Raw genomic sequence first — 24774 nt, 5'->3', positions numbered from 1 at the left:
ACCCGCCATATTCTCCAGATATTGTGCCGTCCGATTATCACCTGTTCCGATCGATGGCACGTGGTCTAGCTGACCAGCACTTCCATTGATATGGAGACATCAAAAAATGGCTTGATCCGTGGATATCCTCAAATGATCAACAGTTTTAGTGCGACGGTATACGAGATCTACCAGAAAGATGGGAAAAAGTAGTAGCCAGCGGTGGGCGATACTTTCAATGATTCACTTGTAATCATTTTTTCAGAATAAAGTTGTATTTTCATCAAACAGCGAGGACTTAGTTGCGCACCAGGTGGCCATCACCTTTATCGGTTGCACTTCGTCGAACCCTAAGAGATGCGCGAGCTATTTTAGCCAACTTATTATACTGCTTCCTCCGGCCGACAGAACCAATTGTTTTGCCACCACTACTGAAACCTGGGAAGCCCGACAACCAAGGGGAATCTTATCGCCAGATAACTCTCCTTTACCCAGTAGTGAAGACACTCGAAGCCCTGCTACTCCCACTCTTCACGAAACACCTAGCCCCAGCCCCACATCAGCATGGTTTTCGACGAGTGCATAGCACCACCACTGCACTCACCGTCATAAACGCCAAGATAAACCTCGGGATTAACCAAAACCGCCCCTGCGAGAGGGCTGCCCTAGTAGCGTTGGACTTGAAGAAGGATTTAGATACTGTCAGCCATTCCACGCTACTAGATGATATTTATCAGTCGATAATGGCGTCGGGCAATGACATCGATGGCCTGTGCTCCAAAGTGAGCAACTACCTCACCGACTTTTCTCGCGTTTTCACTGCGGGGAATCTCCAACTTTCCCCCACTAAGCCCACGGCGACCCTCTTTACCACCTGGACAAAGGAGGTCAAACTGCCCCTCAAGGTAAAAGTCGGTGACACACCAATTCCGACGGTAAACAATCCCAAAATTATGGGTGTAACCTTCGACAGTATGCTGTCCTTCTCTGCGCACACAACCGCAATTGCCACTAAAGTCCAAAATGGCAACAAGATCCTCAAATCGCTTGCCGGCAGCACTTGGGGCAAAGTCAAAGAATTGTTGCTATCGACATTTAGGGCAATTGGCCGGCCAGTTGTAAACTATGCTGCGCCTGTCTGGTCGCCTGGAACCAGTGAGTCGCAGTGGATAAAGCTTCAGACATGCCAAAACACAACCATTCGGAGAGCGAAGGGTTGCCTCCTGATGTCCCCAATACAACACCTTCATGACGAGGCCCATATACTATCTGTGAAGGAGCATAACAAACTGATCAGCAAGCAGTTCCTGTTAGGATGCTACCGCAGGTATCACCCTTGCAGACACCTTCTTGAGCCAGTGGCGCCTCCCAGGCACGTCAGGAGACACCTACTAAACTACGCCGACAAGATCCAGGACAAAACTAACAGACATCTACTGGACCAGACAGTGTTTAGACAGACACTAAACGACATTCACCGGGAGACTGTTACCATCTTCTTAAGCTCCCGTCTACCGAATACCCTAATCGGAGTCCAACCACCACGTACAGTAGATGGAAGAGCTTCAGCTTCTCCGTGAGACCAGCGTAGCACTGGCACAATCACGTTCTGGATATTGTAGCAGGTTAAACTCCTACATATCCAGAATCGACCCCGACATACCAAACACATGTCCGGCGTGTGAAGGTACCCCGCACGACACTAACCACCTCTTCACATGCCCCCTTAAACCGACTCATCTAACCCCCTCTCCCTCTGGAGCCAACCTGTCGAAACAGCATGTTTCCTGGGCCTACCTTTAGATGCGCCAGACTAAGACGACCGGTGATAGGTATAGCCTACACTGACGGGGCTTGTATTACTGTTACAACAACAACAACAACAGCCGGTAGTTTTAGTGTTAAATCTTGTTTCGTGTTCATGAGTTATTCTACTCATCGTTGTAATTAGTCTATAAGAAGCTCCCCTAGACTAAATGAATAAATAAATAAATACGAGGGGTGCCTTTTATATGTCGGGATTTGGCAACCCTGGTGTTGCAATCTGGCAACTGACAGCTGTATCACAAAGTTTGACATTTTTTGGCTTTTACGTACTCAGAACGTTCTGAAATACCAGCGCTATTGGTGTTGCTTACAGTAACTTAAAAGATTTATCTCGGTCCAAAAATGGAATTAAATCGTGAACATTTTCGTGCGATTATTTTTTACAACTTTCGACGTGGATTACCTCAGCAACATTGCATGGATGAACTTAATTCATTTTTTGGCGATGAAGCTTCATCAAGGACCAGTGTTTATCGATGGTATGGTGAATTCAATCGTGGTCGTAGTTCACTCCAAGACGAATTTCGTGAAGGTCGTCCAAAATCAGTTGTTGTTCCGAAAACCATTGATGCTGTGCGCGAACTGATATTGCAAGATCGCCATGTGACCTATCGTGAGATTGAGACAATCTTAGGCGTTAGTGGGACCAGCATACATTCAATATTGCATAAACATTTGACTGTCAAAAAAATTTATTCGCGTTGGATCCCACACAATTTGTCAATCGCTTAAAAAAGGCTCGTGTCGATTGGTCGAAGGAAATGCTCAAAAAATACGATCGCGGGGCTTCGAAACACGTCTATGACATCGTGACAGGTGATGAATCATGGATTTACGCGTATGAGCCCGAAAGTAAACAGCAGTCGACTGTATGGGTGTTTCAAGATGAGCCAAATCTAACAAAAGTTGTTCGCGCACGAAGCACTTCCAAGCAAATGGTCGCCTGTTTTTTCGAAAAAACTGGACATGTCGCAACCGTACCACTAGAACAACGCAGAACAGTAAATTCTGAGTGGTACACAACCATTTGTTTGCCAGTTGTCTTCCAAGAAATTAGGAAAACCAATCGCCAAAGACGGATCACTTTTCACCAGGACAATGCGAGCTCTCACACATCAGCTCAAACAACTGCATTTTTGAGCACCCAAAACTTCGAATTAATGGGTCACCCGCCGTATAGTCCTGACTTGGCACCGAATGACTTCTTTTTATTCCCGTACATAAAAAACAAACTGAGAGGACAACGTTTTTCGACACCTGAAGAAGCGGTTGCGGCATTCAGAATGCATGTTTTGGATGTACCTCATTCATAAAAAAGCTGGTGACTATAAAATATTAACTCTGAAAATAGTTTCTCATCAGCAACACTGAGCAAAGTAAAGTGTTTAATAAATTCCACACATTCCATTACCTGTGTATGCAAAATAAAGACGAGATACTCACTGAAAAACAGTATAGAACTGAACACACACACACACCCACACACACACACTTACATGCATCCATCTGCGTAGAGGCGGCATTGGTGTGGCGATTGTGTGAAGCCAATGAATTATGAGCACAACCTAAATGTTCATCTGTAACAAATGAGGTAAATTTCGTAAATACAAAAAAAAGTATAATAAGCAGCAGAGATATAAAAAAATGTACGAATGGTAAAAGCAACAGTCGCAGCAGGCAGTCGCACTACTACCACCACTTCCACCACCGCTGACACGAGGGCTAATGCAACACACAACTAGCAAAGCGGAAATCGCACCAGCGGAAACGGTGCAGTGTACACACATGAACGCTTTATTTATTCACTTTTTTTTTGTTTTTTTTTTCATAACAAGGAATAAATTGTAGAGCCACCCAATCATCCAGTCGGCTATACGAATTGCGTAGTGTGAGGATATGTACGAGTGCGAGTACTGGCTTGCAAAGTTGGCGCTGTTGTCTAATAATTTCCATATATTTCTTTTGCTTTGCTTTATTACTTGTATTTACCTTTTAACATTTTTTGTGCTCTCTTGCCATTTCGAGTTGTTTCAGTCGAACTCGAATTGCTCTTTTTTTTTTGTCTTGCTTTTGCTGCGCTGATAAGCGAAATGGAAATAAATATTCGTAAAAATGTAAAATTACTTTTCTCGTATGCTGCGAAGTATTATATTATTTATGCATGTACGTACGCATGTGTGTGTGTGTGTGTGTGTGTGTGTTTGTTTGCAGCGTCTTCGAGATACAGCCAAGCATATGAGTTATCTGTGGAACACAAGTAGACACCAGCGCCGCTCCTTTTATGAAGCCCATATATGTATGTGTGTGTGTCTGTAATGGAGTGAGTTGCCTTTCACACGTGCAAGTCCTGGCTGAATATGACTGCAGGCAATGCGGTTGCTCTGCTTCGGAGATGTCCTAAATCAGTGAATGCCATTAAAAGAGTACCTCCACTAGCCAGCCACTTTGGGGTGCACCTCATCTTTCACCTCAGCCACATGTATATTCACACACACACACACACCCACGCTTACATGCATGTTAAAATATTATACAAAATGAATGCGTTGCTCAGCGCGATAACCATGTTTTGTTCTGAGTCATTTATTATCGCAAAACTTTTAAATTAAGCAAAATGCATCTTAGCTTATTTATGACCGCAATTTTCTCAAATTTGAATAAATGCTTAGTTAAACGGCAAAGTCTGATCGATTTATCTGTGTATGTAATATTTCACGTGTAAGTGAGTAGGTGTTACATATATTTTATAGCTCCAATCAACTTGGACCGCGTAATACAATGATTTTGGCGGCAAGAATTATGAAAAAAAATCTGAACTGCAGTCCAAATATGAAGTCAGGTATTAAGAAAGTAAAGGCGTTCTCGAGTTATAGCTAAATTTAATGTTTACATTTTTTAAGATTTTCAAATTTGTTGTCCCAACAATAGGCGGCCCGCAAATTAAACAATATTCAAGTCCTTGTAGCTGTAGGCTGAAATCTTTATTTTACAATTAGTTCAAATTTAATAATAAGAATGTACAATATAAAACTTACATTTTGTTCGCTTGCGGCGCCTGTGCTCGAACAATGTAGAAATCAAAAAGAATGAGTTTGACATTTTTATGAGAGAATGAGAAAATGAGAAAATGGCAAACAGATGAGTGCGATGGGTTGCCATCGCACCTTTCGCAACAAGCGTGAATGCAAAATTATAAAATGAATAAGTTTCGCAACATACCCCCTCTCGTAAATTTCCTACGAATTCTAGTATGAAATTTACCAATTCAATTATGACTAGTGACATCGAGTTTTGCTAATTTAATTACGGGTCGGGTGCACAGACCGTTTGCTAGTTTCACCACAGCGCTACGAGCCTCTCCGTCCTTTCCATGGTGGAGATCTATAACTATTCCTTTCGGCCATGAGTTCCTTTTCGCATTGTTGTCAACGATGACCACGACGTCGTTTATTTCGATAGGTCGAATCGGCGGGTGGAACCACTTAGAACGTCTAGTAAGGCACGGAAGGTATTCTTGGATCCAACGCTTCCAGAATTGGTTAGCTAGCTGGTTTGAAATTCGAAAGCATCGACGGAGAGCTGGCCCACTGTCGTCATCACAACCTGATTCGCGAATTCCGCTTGAGTTTCCTAACAAAAAGTGATTGGGCGTAAGTGCGTCGTCGTCTGCAGTCTCCAAGGGCACATATGTCAGAGGTCTTGAATTAAGAATATTTTCAATGTCCGCTAAAGTGGCCCTTAGAACTTCTTCACGTAGTATTGCTTCGTGCGTAATATCCATTAAAATTGATTTTGTTGACTGTATCATTCGCTCCCATGCCCCACCCATGTGAGGAGCCGAGGGCGGAATGAAGGACCACTCGATTTGGGGATGTCTTCTCTCTAGGTCATCGGATGACACCCTTTCTATCTCGCTGATAAGTGCTCGGCTGGCACCACGAAAATTTGTGCCGTTGTCTGACACAATGCGCTTCGGGACTCCTCTGCGGCACACGAACAACTTCAACATTAGCAGGAATGTCTCCGTCGACAACGACGCGGCGATCTCGATGTGAACGGCACGACTCGTCAGGCACGTAAATAACACGCCCCAACGTTTTTCACGCCGCCGGCCAACAGCTACGTCGATAGGGCCAAAATAGTCCACTCCTGTAAACGTGAATGGCCTTGTAAATGGTGACAGTCGTTCTACAGGTAGACTTCCCATTTGAGGCGGTTGCGGCTGAGCTTTACGATTGCGACATATTTGGCATCTTTTGGCGCACTCCTTTACCATCGATCGCAAAGCACCGACGCAGTATCGCTGGCGCATCTCATTGACAATAATCTCATTATGATGGTGGTGAAATTTTCTATGGTAAAAATCAATTATCAAACGCGTTACTGTATGATTTTTCGGCAGTATTACAGGTCGCTTCACATCGACTGCTACTCCTTCTAAGAAGTCGATTCGACCTTTCACGCGAAGAATCCCAACCTCGTCCAGATACGGCGACCATTTATATATAGCAGACTGCCGTTGAATATTTTGACCGTGTTGTAGGCTTTTGACTTCTTCGCTAAACGCATTTTCCTGGCTTACGGAAATAAGAATTTGCTCTGCTGCTTGAATATCGCGCAATTCGAAAAGTCTTAGTAGCGAACGTGGCGTAAACTTCAAGATCCGGCGCAGTAAACGCAAAACAATTTGTTGTGTGGAAAGCAGTCTCTCCCATGTGCTAAACCTTCGTACGTCTGGAGAAATTACTGACAGGGTGGGGGACAATGGTGTACTTGTACTTATGTGGTGCAGCTCTGATGTAGCGCCTACTAGCTCCCCTACAGGCCAACTAGATTCGGGCTGGGCTAAGAACTTTGGCCCTCGAAACCAGCGTGCATTGTCGTCAAAATTGCGAACGTCGGACCATTTTGTGCCCTCATCAGCGATGTTTTCAGAAGATGGCAACCACCTCCACTCTTTAGCGCTGGAACCCTCAAGAATTTCGCCGACACGTAACGCAACAAATTGGTGGAACTTTCTTGCATCTGAACGCACCCAGCATATCACGTTTTTCGAATCTGTCCAAAAAATTCTACGGCTTACCTGAACAGAAAGTTGCTTGCCTATAAAAATTGCCAACCGCAGACCCAGAACTGCTGCCATTAACTCCAACCTCGGTATTGAAATGGGCTTCAATGGTGTGACCCTTGTCTTCGAAGCCAGCAATGAACAGTTCACCGCGTTACCAACTTCAGCACGCAAATACGCCACAGCAGCATAAGCGTTGATACTTGCATCCACGAAAATGTGCAACTGGTTACTCTGGCTACAGCTGGAAAGTAAGTAGCACCGAGGAATTTTGACGTTGTTTATCGAAGAAATTCTTTTCAACCAGTTCCACCAGTTACTGCGATCATCCTCTCTGATAGGCTCGTCCCAATTAACACCTGAACGCCAAATGTCCTGTAGGATGATTTTTGCTTGTATGATGACATACCCGAGCAGTCCAAGGGGATCGAATATTTTCATGATCGTACGCAAAACTTGTCGCTTTGATGGAAATGTGTACTCATCAAAAACTTCTTTAGGAAACTTTTCCACAAAGGTAAGCTCATCCGACGCTGGTAGCCACCACATTCCAAGCACCTTTTCGATAGTAGCTTCAGGCTCTTCAAAACATCTGGATAGCAGCGTGCTGTTAGCAGAGAGTGCAGTCAAAGTTTTCTTGGAATTGGATACCCAGTTTCGCATCTCGAAACCTCCTTCGTTATGGATCCAGCGAACAACAGTAGCCAAACGCGATAACTCTTCCTCATTGTCTGCACTCTGAAGCCAATCATCGACGAAAGTGTTATTTATAATGGCTTGTACAGCTTCGGGGTAATTTTCGGAAAAACGTTGTGCATTTTGGTTTTTTACGTAGTTCGCTAGCGAAGGAGAACACGAAGCGCCGAAAGTCAACACACACATGGCATATACATCTGGCTGCCGATTAGAACCGTCGCGCCATAAAAACTTCTGCGCCACTTGGTCCTCTTTGGCTACCTTAATTTGGTGAAACATCTCGCGTAAATCTCCGCATATTGCAAAAGGCTTTTCGCGGAATCGAAGAAGAATGCCCATCATCGAATTTAGCTGATCAGGTCCTTTTAACAGCATGTTGTTAAGTGCAGTATTTCCAGCTTTGGCTGCAGCGTCCCATACCAATCTAGTTTTGTTTTTGTTAACGTTGAGCACCGTGAATATGGGAAGGTACCACGATCTGCCACCTATCGATGTTTCAAGTGACTCCAATTTGCGTATGTAACCCTTTTTCTTGTAATCGTCAATTTTGTCGACGATAAAACGGTGGAGTTCAGGATCCCGCTTCATCTTGGCTTCCAAGCACATTAGTCGACGGCGCGCCATAGGAAGTGAATCGGGTAAATCGACGACGTCTTGTTTCCATAGCAATCTTGTTTCCCATCTCTTCTCTGTTGGCAAAAACTTGGTGAATTTTTCCATCAATTGTAAAGCACGTTCATCATCCTTTGACCGAAGCGGTTTAGCTGGCGCATAGACACCGATAGCGTCAATAGCAAAATACGCCTTCATCGATGAGTGCATATGTGTCAACAGATTTGGATGCGTTACGAACAGTAATGGCGACGTACCTAAATAGCGAGTTCTGCTTCTCCTTTGGTGAGCCTGAATGACGTTCGTGGTATAGCGCTGTTTGCTCATGACCGACGTTGCTCTTAACGGGAACAGGCGTATGCAGAAGAGCGTTGTGTGCCATCTGGCAGCCGTCAACCCCACACCTATTCTTCAGATTGCATCGGCGAACATAATGAGAATTGAAACAGCGTAAGCAAAGTTTTTTCTCTCGTACAAACAGCCATCGATCACTTCGCGAGAGCGCAGTAAATTCTGCACAGTCTGACAACTTATGGTTGGCGCCACGTTTTGGGCATATAGTCACCTTCGCGTTTACTTCTACATTTCTTCCGATAACTTCATGAACTAAAATTCTCGCCTTGTGGGAATTGCGGCCTTTCTTTACTTCAATATTTTCAAAGGCGGCTGTGGTTGTGGGTGGCTCACATCTTGTAACTTGACTCGCGCATGTAGCAAGTCCGAAAAGCCAATCGTCAAACACAGCAATGTCGACGCGACTGAGCGACATACGATAACCGCCCCAATTGAGCCTTAGATCGCTTGGCAATTTGGCTATCAAGTCATTAAGCAACACAGGATCGTTTAAATAATCGGCCAGGCCTACCGCCTGGATTGTAGCGCGATAGTTTTGCACTGCGAGTGAAAATGCTATGAGCGTTTCCAATTTATCGGCCTTAACTGCTGGCTCTTGTCTTAATTTCATCTGCATCGTTTGATGAATAATGTCAGGCCTACCATAAAGCATTCTCAATGTGTTGATTGCCAGACCTACTGTTGCTGGCATCATTAACCTACCACGCACCGCTTCGAGAGCTGGTCCCTTTAAACACTTTTGTAGTCTGATCAGGTTTTCTTGATCGGTGAAGCCACATCGTTCGGTAGACTGCTCGTAATTCGTGATGAATAGGGGCCAGTCCTCAGGCCTGCCGGAAAAGGTCGGTAAATCCTTGGTTATCACTTGCCTGCTGGAAATCTGCGTTGGTGTTAAATTGACGTCGGATGTGCTATATTGGCTGAAAACATTATAAGAGGGGTCGCGCGTTTGGTTACACGATGGCGTAATGTTCGGCTGCATGAAAACAGAAGTATTCGGTTGTGGTGCCACGCGGCTATGCATATTCGTCTGTGAACAAAATGGCCGAAATGTATTGCCGAACGTTGGATAGGTTAGCGCGCTACAAGGCATAGCAGCCGAAGTGAGGTTAGGTATGGCACCATTAGCAATGCCGGGCCCCCACGTGCTTGTAAATGCGTTGACTGCCGCGGTTTGAAACAGCGGTGCACTGGTGCTATATACCATGTAGTGCGGTTGAATTCCATGAACTGATGTTATCATGGATGCGTTGTTCACGCCCGGTACTGTAAATGTCGAAGAGTGAGTAGTGGGCGTTGATGCGTGACAATACGGTGCACTACCAGCTGTGAATGTCGATCCAATTCCAGTTGCTGTGTCGTTGCTAGGTTTGTCAGCCTCACCAATGGTCGCCGCCGGTGGTATTTCACTGCCTTCCATAAGTACGCTAATATGTTCGGAGTCTTCCATTTCCGAACTTCGATGGCCAAGGGAACTTCAGAATCCAAAAAGAGAAAATATTTGTTTCCGCAACAAAATATTTCAGAATGTTGTCCCAACAATAGGCGGCCCGCAAATTAAACAATATTCAAGTCCTTGTAGCTGTAGGCTGAAATCTTTATTTTACAATTAGTTCAAATTTAATAATAAGAATGTACAATATAAAACTTACATTTTGTTCGCTTGCGGCGCCTGTGCTCGAACAATGTAGAAATCAAAAAGAATGAGTTTGACATTTTTATGAGAGAATGAGAAAATGAGAAAATGGCAAACAGATGAGTGCGATGGGTTGCCATCGCACCTTTCGCAACAAGCGTGAATGCAAAATTATAAAATGAATAAGTTTCGCAACACAAATTCTTTCTATGAAATTAAAGGTTATTAAGTCCACACCAAAAGGTTATGCAAAACTTTTGAACCTGACTTCCACTTGAGGAGGTATTTGTGAATTTGATGAAGCTGTTTTACGCTTAAGCCGACGATAAGTACTTGGCTGGAGCAAAGCCAATGCCTCAGCGTATTTAGACGCTGTCTGTGAGCCATGACACACTTTTTCGCCAAGTCAGTGACGAGCAGCGTACCAAGATCCCGATGGAGGTTGAGATTTTTCACATAGTAGTAGGAGCATTGACGATGTTGCGCAACTCTTTATTTTGGAATCATTGGATAATAGTCGTGCAAGATTCGCTTGAGCATCCCCATAGCCCAATGTCATACGTCCAGACCGGTTTAAGAATTTGATTACATATATAGCAATAGTTTGTTGTTCGTCGATAGAAAAGAGTGTCTGCCATTAAGATAAAGAAGTTTGTTTGTTTTTAATTCCAGCTCTTCACGCTTTTTCTTGACATGCGCCTTCCAACGCAGTTTAGCATCAAGGGTTATTCCAAGGTATTTTGCCTCGTTGGCGTACGGTATATTTGCGCTGTTTATGTAGGCTGGCTTGTAAATTGGTTTTCTCAGGTCGAATACAATGTGCACTGATTTTGAATTATTTAATTTGATACGCTATTTCTTTTGCCCATGTTGCAATAGAACTCACCGCTGATTGCAATTTCGCGTTGTAGCCTCGATTAATTCTCCAACTGTTAGGATAGCCGTTCCATCTGCAAAGGTGGCGGTAACGTGTTGCTCGTGAATCGGTAAGTCATGCGTATACAAGAGGTATAGGCGAGGGTCTAGGATGCTTCCTTGAGGTAGCCCGGCTCTTGCTTTATGTATTGAAAAATAGGCGTTGCCAGGTGTACTTGGTCGATTGTAGAGTGGTTTTTTCGAAAGGCAAATTGGTACGTTGGAATAACTCTTTGGTTATCTATAATCGGCAACATTCGACGCAGTAACAGTCGTTCATAAAGTTTGGACAGCATTGGTAGCAGAGAAATAGGTCGGTACGAAGACACATCATTTGGCAATTTTCTGGCTTTCAGAATCATAAGTACCTCTGCTGTCTTCCAGTATATAGTAACATATTTTAACAAACAGAGGTTGTCTGTAAAGTCGGTTTACTGACGATAGTTTAACGTGACAACGTCATAAGAAAATACTGATGGAATGGTTGCAATTTTCAAAACAAAATTTTAATTTTATTTGTTTCATATATATCTTGTATGGATATAGAGGAGGAGGCAAATGGAATCGCAATGGAATAGGTCAAGTTAAATTTACACAAACGTGAAAAATGACTAAACATTTATCAAATTCATGAAAGATATGTTCAATTTCGACTGTGCATCAGACGTTAATAAGTCAACAACACTAAGAGGCACCAACATCGATTTGCCTTTTTCAAGACACTTTACACTCGAAACACCCCCTTTCATTTCCTACTTTTTCTATCATCGTCCTATTCTCAACAGAGAAATGGTTCATTACCATACACACAGGAAGAAGGCATATGCAAATACAAATATGTGAATTAATATACATATGCGCATATACATATTTATGAATGCCCACTCAAGTAGGAGAGAGCCAGATGTCGAACGTTGCCGAACGCGGGGCCGATTGTGCTCTTTGTCGTTCGTTCCGCGTCTCGCTTGCAGTTCAAGCAAGGTAACGACGCATGAGCCAGATAACGACGATTGAGCAAAATAACGCTGCATTTTTGGTGCGTGGAGCCGGCTACAGCGAATTAAAAGACGTTATCACGTCAAAAAAAATTAACTGAATGTTGAGTTCTTCACAGAAAATTCGATTGGCCTGTAGGGCGGCACATTATTCTAATGCAAAAGCCCGGCATTTTTTCCCCCTATTTAGGCTTTCTAAGGATTAATTAGCTAATTACATAGCTGCATTGCGCCTCCATAATATTCTTATGTACAGTACGACCTTTGACTTTTGAATTTTGGCAGTCCGTTTGTAAGCCACAGTTAATTTTAAATAGTCAGAAAAGTTCAAAAAGGATTTGCGGAACTTCTTTTTGTCTACTTATCTTATCGTTTGCCTATACATATACGATCTTCTATAGGTCACCACTTATAGGAGTATTGCATGTCAGCATATTCGGCACTGTAAATGGTAAAATGTTCATAACTTGTTTCAATCGTTGTAGAACTTTATTGCCATTCATGACAACTCATTTAAGTCTATTTTTTTTTTAACTTTAATTTTCGGCCGCCATGGTCGAATGGGTTGGTGCGTGACTAACATTTGGGAGTACGTAGATTCGAATCTCCATGCATGAATATCAGATTACGTTAGAATAGGATGAAGCGGTTGTCCAGTGTGTGACACACTTCAGACTCATGACCCATTGTGATGCCGCGTGGGGTATTTGCCCTTATCCCTCCTAGAACCAGTGGATACTTTTCAAGAATTTCGATGATGAAGATCCTTAATTTGGACAAATCCGAGATCTTCCAATTAATTAAAGGATTGTCTACCCAAAATGGCGAGTCTACGTGTGGATAGATCAGACACAGTGACGCAGAAGATGCGGGATCGTCTATTCCTCTTCCTCGTCTAGACAATTTCTGCAGAAGTCATGTGTTTGAACACCCATCCTTTGGGCCTGCCTACCTATTAGGAAGTGCCCCGTTATAACTGAAATCAGTATGTTAAGACTGTGCTTATCTCTTCTTAGAAGAAGTTCCCTGCGTTTAGCATTGAGAGTCGGCCACAGCTGTTGGGCGATTTTGCAAGTGGCTTCATTACGCCATCGTTAATTCGCTACTCTTACAATTTCTTCAAAGATATGTAGTTTACATGTTTGCAAGAGTATGCCTATGTATTGTCTATGTATGTACTCATCGGTCAATTTTGTGCCGATTTTCGTTAGTTCATCGGCTCTGCAGTTCTCCTCAATGTCACAATGGCCAGGAACCCATGTTATCATTCGGTGAAATGACTCAGTCATCTCGTTAAGGGATGCGCGGCATTTCATGGCTACCTTGGAGGTTGTCGACTGCTTTGTGAGGGATTTTATCGCCGCCTGGCTATCAGTGAAAATGTAGATATCAGCTCCAGGTATCGCACCACTCTGTGCCAGTGTCACGGCTTTCATTATTGTCATTAGTTCAGCCTGAAAGACACTACAGTACTCGGGAAGCCGAAAACAGAAGGAGATCCCCAGATGCTCGGAGTATTCACCTCCGCCCATCCTGCCCTCAGGCTTTGAGACATCTGTGCATACATGGATGGACTCGCACTGTCTTACCAGGTCCCGTTCCCTCTCTTCCCTCGAGGGCAGGAGAGTCGTGCAATGGTAAGTAATGGCGGGGCTGTATAGTCCACCTGTCCGTGAAGCCTCAACGTGCTATCCAGGATTTTACTGTGGTCATAGTCTGTGTTTGACCACTTACTTGAAGTGCTCAGCCTTATTGCCGCACTGCGCGCAATGTACCTTGGCTGCAGTTCTACCAGTCGCGTACAGTGCTTTCGATGGTGTGGTTGGCATTGCACCGATTATGAGTTCAGATGCGAGTCTTTGGACTTTGTCAACTCTTTTAATGTTCACGCCTTTTTCCCAATGAGCCTTCCGCGGAAGTATAACGCCGTCGTAGATTTTCGTACCTTATCTGCGACTGTGAGCCCCCCATTTAGCTTCCTCGTACTGGGTCCTAGATATTTAGCGTTTTCTGTTACTTTAAGAGGCTTTACCCCTAAAAATACTTGTTGAAGAGGAGGTGTTGTATGTATTTTGCTCTACAGTATCAGTTCCATTTTTTCTGGACTTACTACTGTGGGCAAAAAGTAAGGTGAATTTATTTGTCAAACTGCGCGGGATTAAAATTTCGCTCTAGTTATTTTTTTCATGAGTTGGCAGCACTGTTAATAACATCTGGGCCAACTTTCATGTGAATGTCATTATCAGTAATATATTTACGCTTGTGTTTACCAAACGTCCAAGAGTGCATTTTTCGATTTTCACAATGTCTGATTTGATTGAGCAGAGAAGTGCCATCAAATTTTGTTTGCGGAATGAAATTTCGGCTGCGGAAACGTTTAGCATGTTGCAGAAGGCATTTGGTGATTCGACCATGTCGCAGAAAAATGTTTATAAGTGGGTCGAGAACGTGTTGATGACTTGGAGCGCTCCGGACGACCATCAACGTCTACAGATGACCAACACGTCAATAAAGTGAAGGAGTTAGTCCTCAAAAATCGTCGGTTGACTGTTAAAGACCTTACTGATATGATCGGAATATCAGAAGGATCTGTGAAAACCATTTTGAAAGACCATTTGGGCCTACGAAAAGTCAAATCTCGTTTGGTACCGAAAACTCTCAATTTCTTGGAAAAAGTCTTCGCGTTGATGTGTGTGAAACAATGCTTTCAGACTATCAGGGCAAGCTCAAATGCATCATTACGGGAGATGAGACTTGGATTTATGCTTACGACCCTGAAGCAACCGACCAATCAAGCGAATATCGTGCTAAAGGCGAGGCCAGACTGAAAATAGCACGTCAAAGTCGTTCAAAAATAAAGGTCATGATGACAGTTTTTTTTCGATTTTCGTGGTGTGGTGCACTATGAATTCCTTCCACCTGGCCAAACTGTTAATAAGGAATATTATTTGAGCGTTATGCATCGGTACGTGAAGCCCAGAATTATGGGCCAACAACTCTTGGTTTTTGCATCACGATAATGCACCGTCTCACACTGCACTCGTTCTTCGTGACCATTTCGCCAAAAATTCCACGCATATCGTTCCGCAACCACCGTATTCGCCTGATTTGGCTCCGTGTGACTTCTGGCTATTCCCAAAACTCAAGAGACCACTCCGGGGAAGGCGTTCGAGTCGATTGAGGAGATAAAAGCTGAATCGAAGAAGGTGCTGATGGCTATACCGGGAATGGACTATTTGGCATGTTTCGGGGATTCGAAAAATCGTTGGCATAAGTGTATTTCTAGTACTCGACTTTTCCCTTGGGGGATCCTGTTATCCCTATAGGGCGCGTCCCCAGGTGGTGGATAGGGGAACGCCTCCCAGATATGCAAGGTAGGAGAGTAGGTCTCCCGCGAACCACACAGGTCGAAGACGTAAACTTCGTTAAAAAAACTCCCTCAACCCAAGGTGTGACGCGACCCGTGCCTATTGGGTGGGTTTGGCAGCCGGGGGATAAAACTAGGCTGTCTTTTAACGGAGCCCTCCTGACACCAGGCCGCCTCAGGTTGTAACGGTGGCCTTACCATGGTATGGGGCGCTGCCATGGCGGACCGTTTATTTCCCCTAAATCCTCATTGGTCACCGCACATGGCGACATGTGCAGCCTTCTGGAAGGGCAGGTGACCGTACGAAACAGTATGAACAAACAACAAAAACTAACAAAAACTTCGGATAACGCTACAAAGAAGACGGACAAACGGACGGACACAAACCCAAAACGAACGGATATACGGACGCACCCATTGACACAACAGATAGACAAATGGACAACACGGACCGACACTAACGAACTGGGGAAGTTGGGAACTTCCTCAGAGGACGAACTCTTGGCCTCCAGCCAAGAGACGGTTGATGGCAAAGCTGTGGGCCACAGCACGCCATCAACCCTAAATCAACCATCCACATCCGCTGATGCCAAGGGGCAAAAGCGCCAAAACGCTAAAAAAGGCCCGTCCAGGTATAAGCTTTACCAGAGGTCTCTGACTATTCTCGGAAGAATAAGAAAAAATGAGGCCGAAGGGAAAACTCATCCAAAGGACGCGGCCGATAAGGCAAGGTGCCAAAAGGTGGTCGATGAGTACCTGGCGTTCCAGGCCACCCAGAAGGCAGAAGCCGTGAAACGCAATCGTTCGCAGGACGAAAGCGACAAACCAACGAAGAAGCACAAAGTGTCGGTTCACACAGCTTCAATACTAAAACCAACCAAACGCTCATTTAATGAGGTGGCACGGGATCACCTGCAAATAGCGCTGGTTGACGAAATAACTAACCGCGGTAAACCTGCATCGGATAAGTGGTCCGAAATCGAGGCACGGCTGTCCCGCATTGTCGTCGATCACGTCATGGCAAACCCGGAGGGTCATGTGCCAGGATTTGATTCAATGGAGGTGGTCCGCGGATACAGGGTGATCAAGTGCGATGATCAACTCTCCCTTAACTTCCTGCAAACAGTTGTGGGCAAAATCCAGAGCGACTGGGAAGGTTTGAGGCTCAAACTAATCCCGGCCAGCGAAATCCCTCGACGGCCGAGGGCTCGCATCTGGATTCCGAACATGGAATTCGAAGCTAAGCAACTTATTCCATACCTGCAGGCACACAACCGCACTGTTCCGATGAATGACTGGAGCATCATCAAAGCGGAGGCTCCGCAAAAGAACAGTGTGTCCTTCCTTCTCCAAATATCGGAGGAGGGCATCGAGCCACTGGGAAAAGTGGACAATAAACTTCGGTTCGGCGTCAGGAAAACGCAACTGAAGATATTCCGATCTGCAAATCCGGAGGATGAACAGGACGAGGTGGACGGCGCCAACGTGTTGCTCACAGGCATGCAACTTGACGACGCCGCATCTACCAAAAACGATGGCGCTAATGAGCAGCACCCGGGAGTGCAGCTTGGCGACGCCGTCAAATTGTAAAGCGACCAGCAGCATGGGTCTCAAGGTTGTCCAAATAAACCTGCAGCACTCGCGGACTGCAACGGACAACCTAACCGTTCTCCTGGCGGAGGAGGACGTCGACATCGCTTTAATCCAGGAGCCCTGGGTGCGGAGCACCGAGGTGAAGAGGTTTACTGGGAACAACCACAACCTTTTCTACAAACGGACTGAAGGTAACCCCAGATCTTGTATTGTAGCTAAGAAACATTTGAACATATTTTTAATCCCATCATATTGTTCACAGGATGTGACGGCTGTGGAGGTAGAAGCCGCTGACGGTGTCGGCATCATATTGGCTTCCATCTACATGGCACATGATCGGCCAGCACCACCCGAGGAGGCTCGTCGGCTCGTGCGTGAAGCCAGAAACAAGAACCTGCTGCTCGGATGCGATGCCAACGCGAGGCATGCGTTGTGGGGAAGCTCCGAGACAAACGACCGAGGTGAGTCTTTATATAATTTTATTATTAATACTAACTTATCGGTATGTAACAGGGGTAACACTCCCACTTTCACCTTTCCTAGTACGGAGTACTTCAGAGGATGGGAGGAAGTGATTGATGTTACTCTACTGTCTGAAAATAGCTCAGTAAGGGTAGATAATTGGAGGGTATCCAATAAAAGGTCCTTTTCTGATCATAGTTGGATCCTGTACGATTTGGATCTTAAGGTAGATCCACCCCTACCGTATCGAAATCCTTTACGAACCAACTGGAAGAGGTTCAAAAATGTAGTAAACAAGGGGATAGGACAGACTCCTATCCCTCAAATCACTCTCACGGAAAACCTTGAGAGTAGGGTCATAACACTGGAAAAGGCATTCAGTAGGGCCTACAAAACGTCCTGCCCCATAAAATTTAGCAACAAAACTCACCCTCCTTGGTGGAGCAGTGAGCTCTTAAAACTAAGGGAAAAATCTAGATCAACGTTTAACCTCAGCTACTCGACGGGAAATTGGGAATTGTACAGAGAAAGTCGGAGACAGTACAAGAAGGCAATCAGGGCCGCCAAAAAAGAGAGCTGGAGGGAATTTTGTTCGTCAATCGAATCCACTAGGGATTCTGCTAGGCTCAGCCGTGTTCTTTCCAAAGACCACTCAATGGCTTCTTGGGTCAAGAAACCTGATGGAACTTGGACTGCTACAGCAGAAGAATCGCTAGAGCTTCTGCTAAACACGCATTTTCCGGGATGCAGTGCTTACGAAAGTGAGAGGGGAAACATTAGGCGGAGCCAATATAATCCACAGCATCTTGCAAATGAAATTGTTACGAAAGAAAAAGTTGCATGGGCAATCAAATCTTTCTCACCCTTTAAATCTCCGGGGCCAGATGGGATCATTCCAAAGATGTTACAGGAAACCTTGGACTGTATCCTACCATGGCTAGAGGAAATTTTTAAAGCGTGTTTAAACTTAGGCCATATTCCAGATAGCTGGAAAATAGTCAAGTTCGTCTTTATACCAAAAGTAGGTAGAAGAGGACATGAATCAGCGAAGGACTTCAGGCCAATCAGTCTTTCGTCTTTCCTGTTAAAAACTTTTGAAAGACTTTTGGATACGCACCTCAGAAGCTCTTTGGAGAGCTCTGGTATATCAACTGCACAACACGCATACCTTAAAGGCAAATCTACGGAGACAGCGCTTCACGAGGTAATCGGAACAATAGAGGGCTCTCTAGAGAGCAAACATTATACCATGGCGGCGTTCTTGGATATAGAAGGCGCCTTTAACAATGTTAGCACAGATGCCATCCAACGGGCGTTGATAGACCTGGAGGTGGACAGTTGCATCAGTAACTGGATCATCTCCATGCTAGAAACCAGGATCATCAAAGCTAACATGGGTAACATCAACATAACCAAGAAGGTCCACGGGGGCACTCCACAAGGGGGAGTATTATCTCCACTTCTTTGGCTATGTGTGATTAGCAAAATCTTAATAAAACTTGATGGAGGTGGGGTAAAAGTGGTGGCGTACGCTGATGATGTGGTGGTAATGGTGTCAGGACTGTGTCCAAATACGATCAGTGGGATCATCCAAAGGGCGTTAGGCGAGCTTAACTCTTGGGCCACAGGATGTGGGCTAAGTTTAAGCCCGCGTAAAACAGAACTTATGCTTTTTACCACCAGATACAAGGTACCAACTTTTACCCTACCAAATATCAACGGACAAACTCTGTCTTTATCAACCAGTGCAAAGTACTTAGGGGTAATTTTGGACTCCAAACTTAGCTGGAAGTTAAACATCGAAGAACGGGTAAGAAAAGCAGTAATTCCTTTATATGCCTGTAAACGTATGCTTAGAAGAAGATGGGGTCTTCAACCTAAGCATTCATTATGGCTGCATAAGGCGGTTATACGACCTATTCTATCGTATGGCTCCGTAGTTTGGTGGAAAGCTCTAGGGAGAGAGTACAATACCAAATTACTCGGCAGAATACAAAGATCAGCCTGTGCAATAACGGTCGGTGCAATTAGATCATGTCCTAGAGAGGCTCTCAATGCACTGACACACGTTATTCCAATAGACCTACATATAAAGAAGACGGCAACCATGAGTGCATTTAGGTTAAATGAAGCGGGTCGCTGGAAAGGAAAAACTTATGGTCACGCTAGTCTGTTATCGCGACAAACTCAGTTAACCTCGGTGAGGACTGACTACATCGTCCCGATGGTAACGTTCAATAGGAATTTTGCCACTCTCTTTCCATCTAAAAAAGAATGGAATAAGGGATTCTCTCTAAACAACTTCGATACCACAGTCTATACAGATGGCAGTAAAATGGGCTGTGGTGTTGGAGCTGGTATATATTCTCATAGACTTGGAATTGAAAAATCTGTGCGTCTCCCTAATACCAGCAGCGTCTTCCAAGCGGAAGTACTTGCAATTGGGGAAGCCTGTAGGTTACTAATCGCAGATTTCTCTTTTAAGGGCAATATCGCTATTCTTTCGGATAGCCAAGCCGCAATCCAGGCGCTGGACGCGACTATAACAACCTCTAAAGTGGTGGAGCAAAGTAGGAATAGCCTCACCAACTTGAGTGAAAACCATAGAGTAACCTTGATTTGGGTCCCGGGACACCGGAACATAGAAGGTAACGAAAAAGCTGATGAACTGGCAAGAGGGGGATCTGCCATGAATAGTGCTCTTGCAGTACCAGTATTCACTCCACTAGGTGCGGTCACGAATGCAATTTCCCTAAAATACCTTCGAATCGCAGATTGTAGATGGAGAGAGCAGACGAAATGCAAAATCAGCAGAACGTTATGGCCCACCTACAACCTCAAGCAATCGTTGACATTAATAAACATGAAACGACGGGACACCTGCAGACTTACGGCAGTCATAACTGGCTTCTGGTCTATCGGAGAACAAGCCGCCAAAATGGGCATCCCTCACAACACATACTGTCATAGTTGCAAACAACCGGAGGAAAAAGAAACAATCTTCCATTTCCTCTGTGAATGCCCTGCCCTATGGAAGGACAGAATGTTAACCCTGGGCAAACCGTTGTTCGAGAGTCTCGAGCAACTGTCTGGCGTAGACGTCAACAACCTAATAAGGTTCCTAAACCGCACAGACTGGATATAGTCCTGCTGCAAATAACTGTTAAACAATTTGGTAACGAGGATGTGGCAACAAAATGGTGCGGAAGCGCTAGTTGGATTCTGGATGAATCACCACTCTAACTAACCAACCAACCAACTCGACTTTTGCACCAAAGTGATAGTCTGTTGAGAGCTCTTTGTTGAAGATCACACAGTGTCGGAAGGTGTTTGCCCGAGTTGTGAACTTGCTGAACAAGATTATTGACGGTCAGGTTCCACAGAAGTGGAGAGTATACCCCACCTTGTGGTGTACCCCTGATCGGAAGTTTTTAATGTATGTTTCACCGAAATCTGCGCGTATCGTCCGCCTGATTGGCATTCGTTCTATGAACGAGACAAGTGCTGTGTTTACTCCCATTTACGTTAGAGATTTGGTAATTGCTGCCGGAAGTATGCTATTGAGAGGGCCCTCGATGTCCAGAACGACAGCAAAACCTGAAATAATAGAAAAAGTTCCTTCTAATAGTGGTCACCCCTCGGCACTTAATGGTAAACCTCCGAGTGTATTTCTGCCATAAAAAAGCTCCTCATAAAAAATATCAGCCATTCGGAGTCGGCTTGAAATTGTGGATCCCTCCATTTGTCGAACAAAATCAAGACGCACACCACAAATAGAAGGAGGAGCTAGGCTAAACACCGAACAGAAGTGTACGCGCCAATTATTCAATTTTAAAAACTTTCAAGATACTTACTTTCATAAATCGCTTCAACTTTTACTTCCATGCGCTCTGTTAGTTGGAGTATCTTCTGAAGCTCTTTTACTTACTTTTCCAATGGGTTGCGTGTTTTGTGCCAACAACAATTGAAACACTAATTTTTTTAGTTTTACATTTAAAATTTTTATTTCTTGTTTTATTAATGGAATTTTTGCAATAAATTGACGAATATCGTATTTTTTATTTTACAAACTTGAAATATTTTATGTTTATTTAATTATACCTTTTACAGTTAGCTTAGGAGCTAAGAAAAAAAACAAATAATTTGTCATATTCTGGTATTAAATACATTACACTTCTGTTTTTTTTTAATTTAACTTTAAATTTAAATTTTAAATAAAACATTTTTTTTTTCACTTTATAACTAATTCATTTTATTTTACTGGTTTTACTGCGTTTACATAGGTTTGTGTGATTGCTTAAAGTAGTATTTTTTGGTGCAATTTTGCATAAGTAGTTTAAGGTAGAATTCATATACATACATATACCCACATGCATATACATACACCTACATGCCTATATGCATGTGTTTTGTTTTTGCTTTGAAACTTGAAATTTTTTACAGCTGCTGGGCTGGGTATACTGAGAGTAGCAGATTTGTGTGTTGATATAAGAAAAAAAAAAACAAAAACAAAAAAAGCATAAAACGCAATTATGGAGTTATAGCAGGAACATCTAGCACAGGGTGGTACATCTAGAATTTTCAATTTAATTTCATGTTGCGGTAAAAAAAAGGCGCCTGATGAAAAGAATTCAGAAGGTGCGACCAAGACCAGATCGTTAAACGGCTCTCAGCGAATTTAAAGGTATCAGCTGATTGGCTGACGTCTGTCGGGTCATGACAGGTGTTTTTTTGCGAAAAAACTGACATTGTGAAGCGCCTATTACAAAAATAAAAATAATCATAAGGGGTTACGGGTAGTCAGAATTTTCAAAAAATTCAATTTTTTGTTTTTGCATTTTTTTTAAGTTTAGGGTTTTCCAATAACATTTGTTAGGTATTAAACAGGAGAGATGATCAACGATTTTTTATGGCCGGAATTGGATGATATTGATCTGGACAACGTTTATTTTCAATAAGACGGCGCTACGTGTCACACAAGCAACGAAACCATTGATCTTTTACGGGAAAAGTTAGCGGACCGTGTTATCTCTCGAAGAGGTGATCACAATTGGCCACCGAGATCTTGTGATTTAACACCTTGGGGCTTTTTTCTTTGGAGCCACGTGAAAGAGAAGGTCTACGACAATAGCCCAGGGTTGATTCAAAACCTCAAAACCTCGTGAGGCTATCGAGGACATAGGGCAGCCACTTTGCCATTCGGTTATGGAAAATTTCACGAAAAAGATATTGTCCTGTAAGCGTGGTCGTGGTGGTCCTTTGCCTGATGTTACGGGTGTGCAAGCATATGACTTCTGCAAAAGTTTTCTTGATGGGGAAGAGGAAGGCACAATCTTACACCTTCTGTGCCATTGTTCTGCTCTATCCAGACAGAGATTTGCTATTCTAGGCAGACAATTTTTTAACGAATTGGAAGATCTCAGTTCTACAGAAATAGGAGGTATTCTAAAATTTTTGAAAAGCATACACTGATTTTAGGAGAAATTGTCGTATTTTTTCTCGATAGTCTGAAAATTATTTTCTGAGTTATTTTTGAAAAAAATTCTATTGCCAATTTTGAAAAAAAGCTTCGATCAGGCACAAGATTATCTATTTATTAATAAAACTAATTTCTCTTGTCCGATTGATTTTAGTTGAATCTCCAAGGATTTGTGATGATCACCGCAAGGGGCTTCTGGAGAAACCGACTGCTCACAAACAGCGATAACTTTTACAATTATTAATTTTTTTATTTTTTTTGAAATTTTGCTAAAGTCAAGTGGAAACATGATGTATTAATGCTGTGTTTTTATTTTTGTAAAATAAAGCAACTGACTAGCAAAAAAAAAAGTTATTGAAAGTCATCATTTTTTCGGGCCTCTGATTACCCCTAACCACTTAAAGCTGTGGAAAAACATCAAGACGCACAACATAAATACAAGGAGGAGCTCGGCCAAGTGCCCAAAAAGGGTGTAAGCGTTTATTATAAAAAAACTTGAAAAAATAAAAGCTAAATTTCTGACACATCACGGTTGTTATTTTACAAAATCATCAGCCAGTCGGCAAAAGCGTTAGTTCAAATTCCAAATGTTGTATGTGCCACCCTGTAAAAATGTACTGGTTATGTAAGCTGTACGTCCACCAATTTCTAAGTGAATTGTAGCTGTTTTTCTTTTTATATTTTTTGTTACTAATTTTTTGTTAAAACTTTCCACGTTACTTAAATCAGATTTCCTGATAATTTTTGAACTTCACACAAATTTCAATAAACTTTTGCTGCATTGCTGTTTTGTCGCTCAATATTCAAATTGCTTGGTATTAAATACCTAAAAACTTAATTTTTTTTTAAATAAATCTAAACATAACGTTCAAAATGTTTGCATAACAGTATACTATGTTTTGGAAATTTTTAAAAATTGCATTAAATAGTCGATATGTGCATTCGTGCATTAAAATAATTTGTAAAAATTATATAATAATTACAATAACACTGCTTATTGCATAGACTTACCCTATACATTTTGTTGTTTTTTTTACTATTCATTTGCATAGGATATTTTTGATTTTAAATATTTTTTGTTATTGGTTTTTTTTCAATATTCGGCAAGCTTTGCAAAAGAAATATTTTTCTTATTTAATTAAATTTAAAAAATTGCATTACTTAGCGTTAAGTTAAGAAATAAGAAATTCCTCTTTTCCATTTGCTTGGTTTTTAGGATTTGTATTTTGTTGTTGGTTTTCTTTTTTCTTTCATAGCTTTCGTTACATACACATTACATATTACATACTTGCTTTACCCTATTTAGAAATGCCATCTTTGGTTTTCACTACATTTTAACTACAAATAGAATTCATTATTTAAAGTACCGATTAGGTGACAAGTATTTCAATAAACTTTACAGTACAACTACTAGTGAAGCTTGTTAATCTAGATTTACCGCTATTCAAACCGATTTAATTTAAAATTAAAAGCTTTTCAAAATTGTCTTAGTGCAAAAATGTCTAATATTTTTATGCTAAAATTATTTGTATGACCTAAACTGTATCCTTTTCTCGATATTCAAATTTTTTTAGTTCTCATTTAGTTCAAGTTATAATTAATTATTTGTCATTTTCTTTTTTATGTTACAATATACAAGAACGTCCACATATACTATATGTACATACATACATACATATGTATGTGTGATATATAAATTAATTAAAAGGTCGTGCAAACTTACAGCAAATGAGCTTGCATCTCTATGTACATGCGGTCTCTCTCGCGTATGTTGTTTTTGTACGTGTATTA

At 42.7% G+C, this 24774-nt stretch overlaps 1 protein-coding gene across 1 annotated transcript; it reads left to right on the top strand.

Moving 5' to 3' along the window:
- The first annotated feature begins 13647 nt into the window (after positions 1 to 13647).
- LOC129243446 (uncharacterized) lies at positions 13648 to 24159 on the top strand. The gene is made up of 4 exons (XM_054880477.1): positions 13648 to 13719; positions 15879 to 17009; positions 17305 to 17503; positions 24149 to 24159. The coding sequence occupies exons 1-4, from the start codon at positions 13648 to 13650 to the stop codon at positions 24157 to 24159; spliced, it is 1413 nt and encodes a 470-aa protein (XP_054736452.1).
- The last annotated feature ends 615 nt before the right edge of the window (positions 24160 to 24774 follow it).

The sequence above is a fragment of the Anastrepha obliqua genome, chromosome 4, assembly GCF_027943255.1.
Source record: "Anastrepha obliqua isolate idAnaObli1 chromosome 4, idAnaObli1_1.0, whole genome shotgun sequence".
Classification (NCBI taxonomy): domain Eukaryota; kingdom Metazoa; phylum Arthropoda; class Insecta; order Diptera; family Tephritidae; genus Anastrepha; species Anastrepha obliqua.
Note: the sequence above shows the minus strand (reverse complement) of the source record. Positions and strands in the feature narration are given on the sequence as shown.

Coding starts and splice junctions, on each gene's coding strand:
- LOC129243446 (XM_054880477.1), top strand. CDS start 13,648: ATGGATGGACTCGCACTGTCTTACCAGGTCCCGTTCCCTCTCTTCCCT. Junction 13,720..15,878: donor GGCAGGAGAGTCGTGCAATG/GTAAGTAATGGC, acceptor TTGACACAACAG/ATAGACAAATGGACAACACG. Junction 17,010..17,304: donor CTAATGAGCAGCACCCGGGA/GTGCAGCTTGGC, acceptor TATTGTTCACAG/GATGTGACGGCTGTGGAGGT.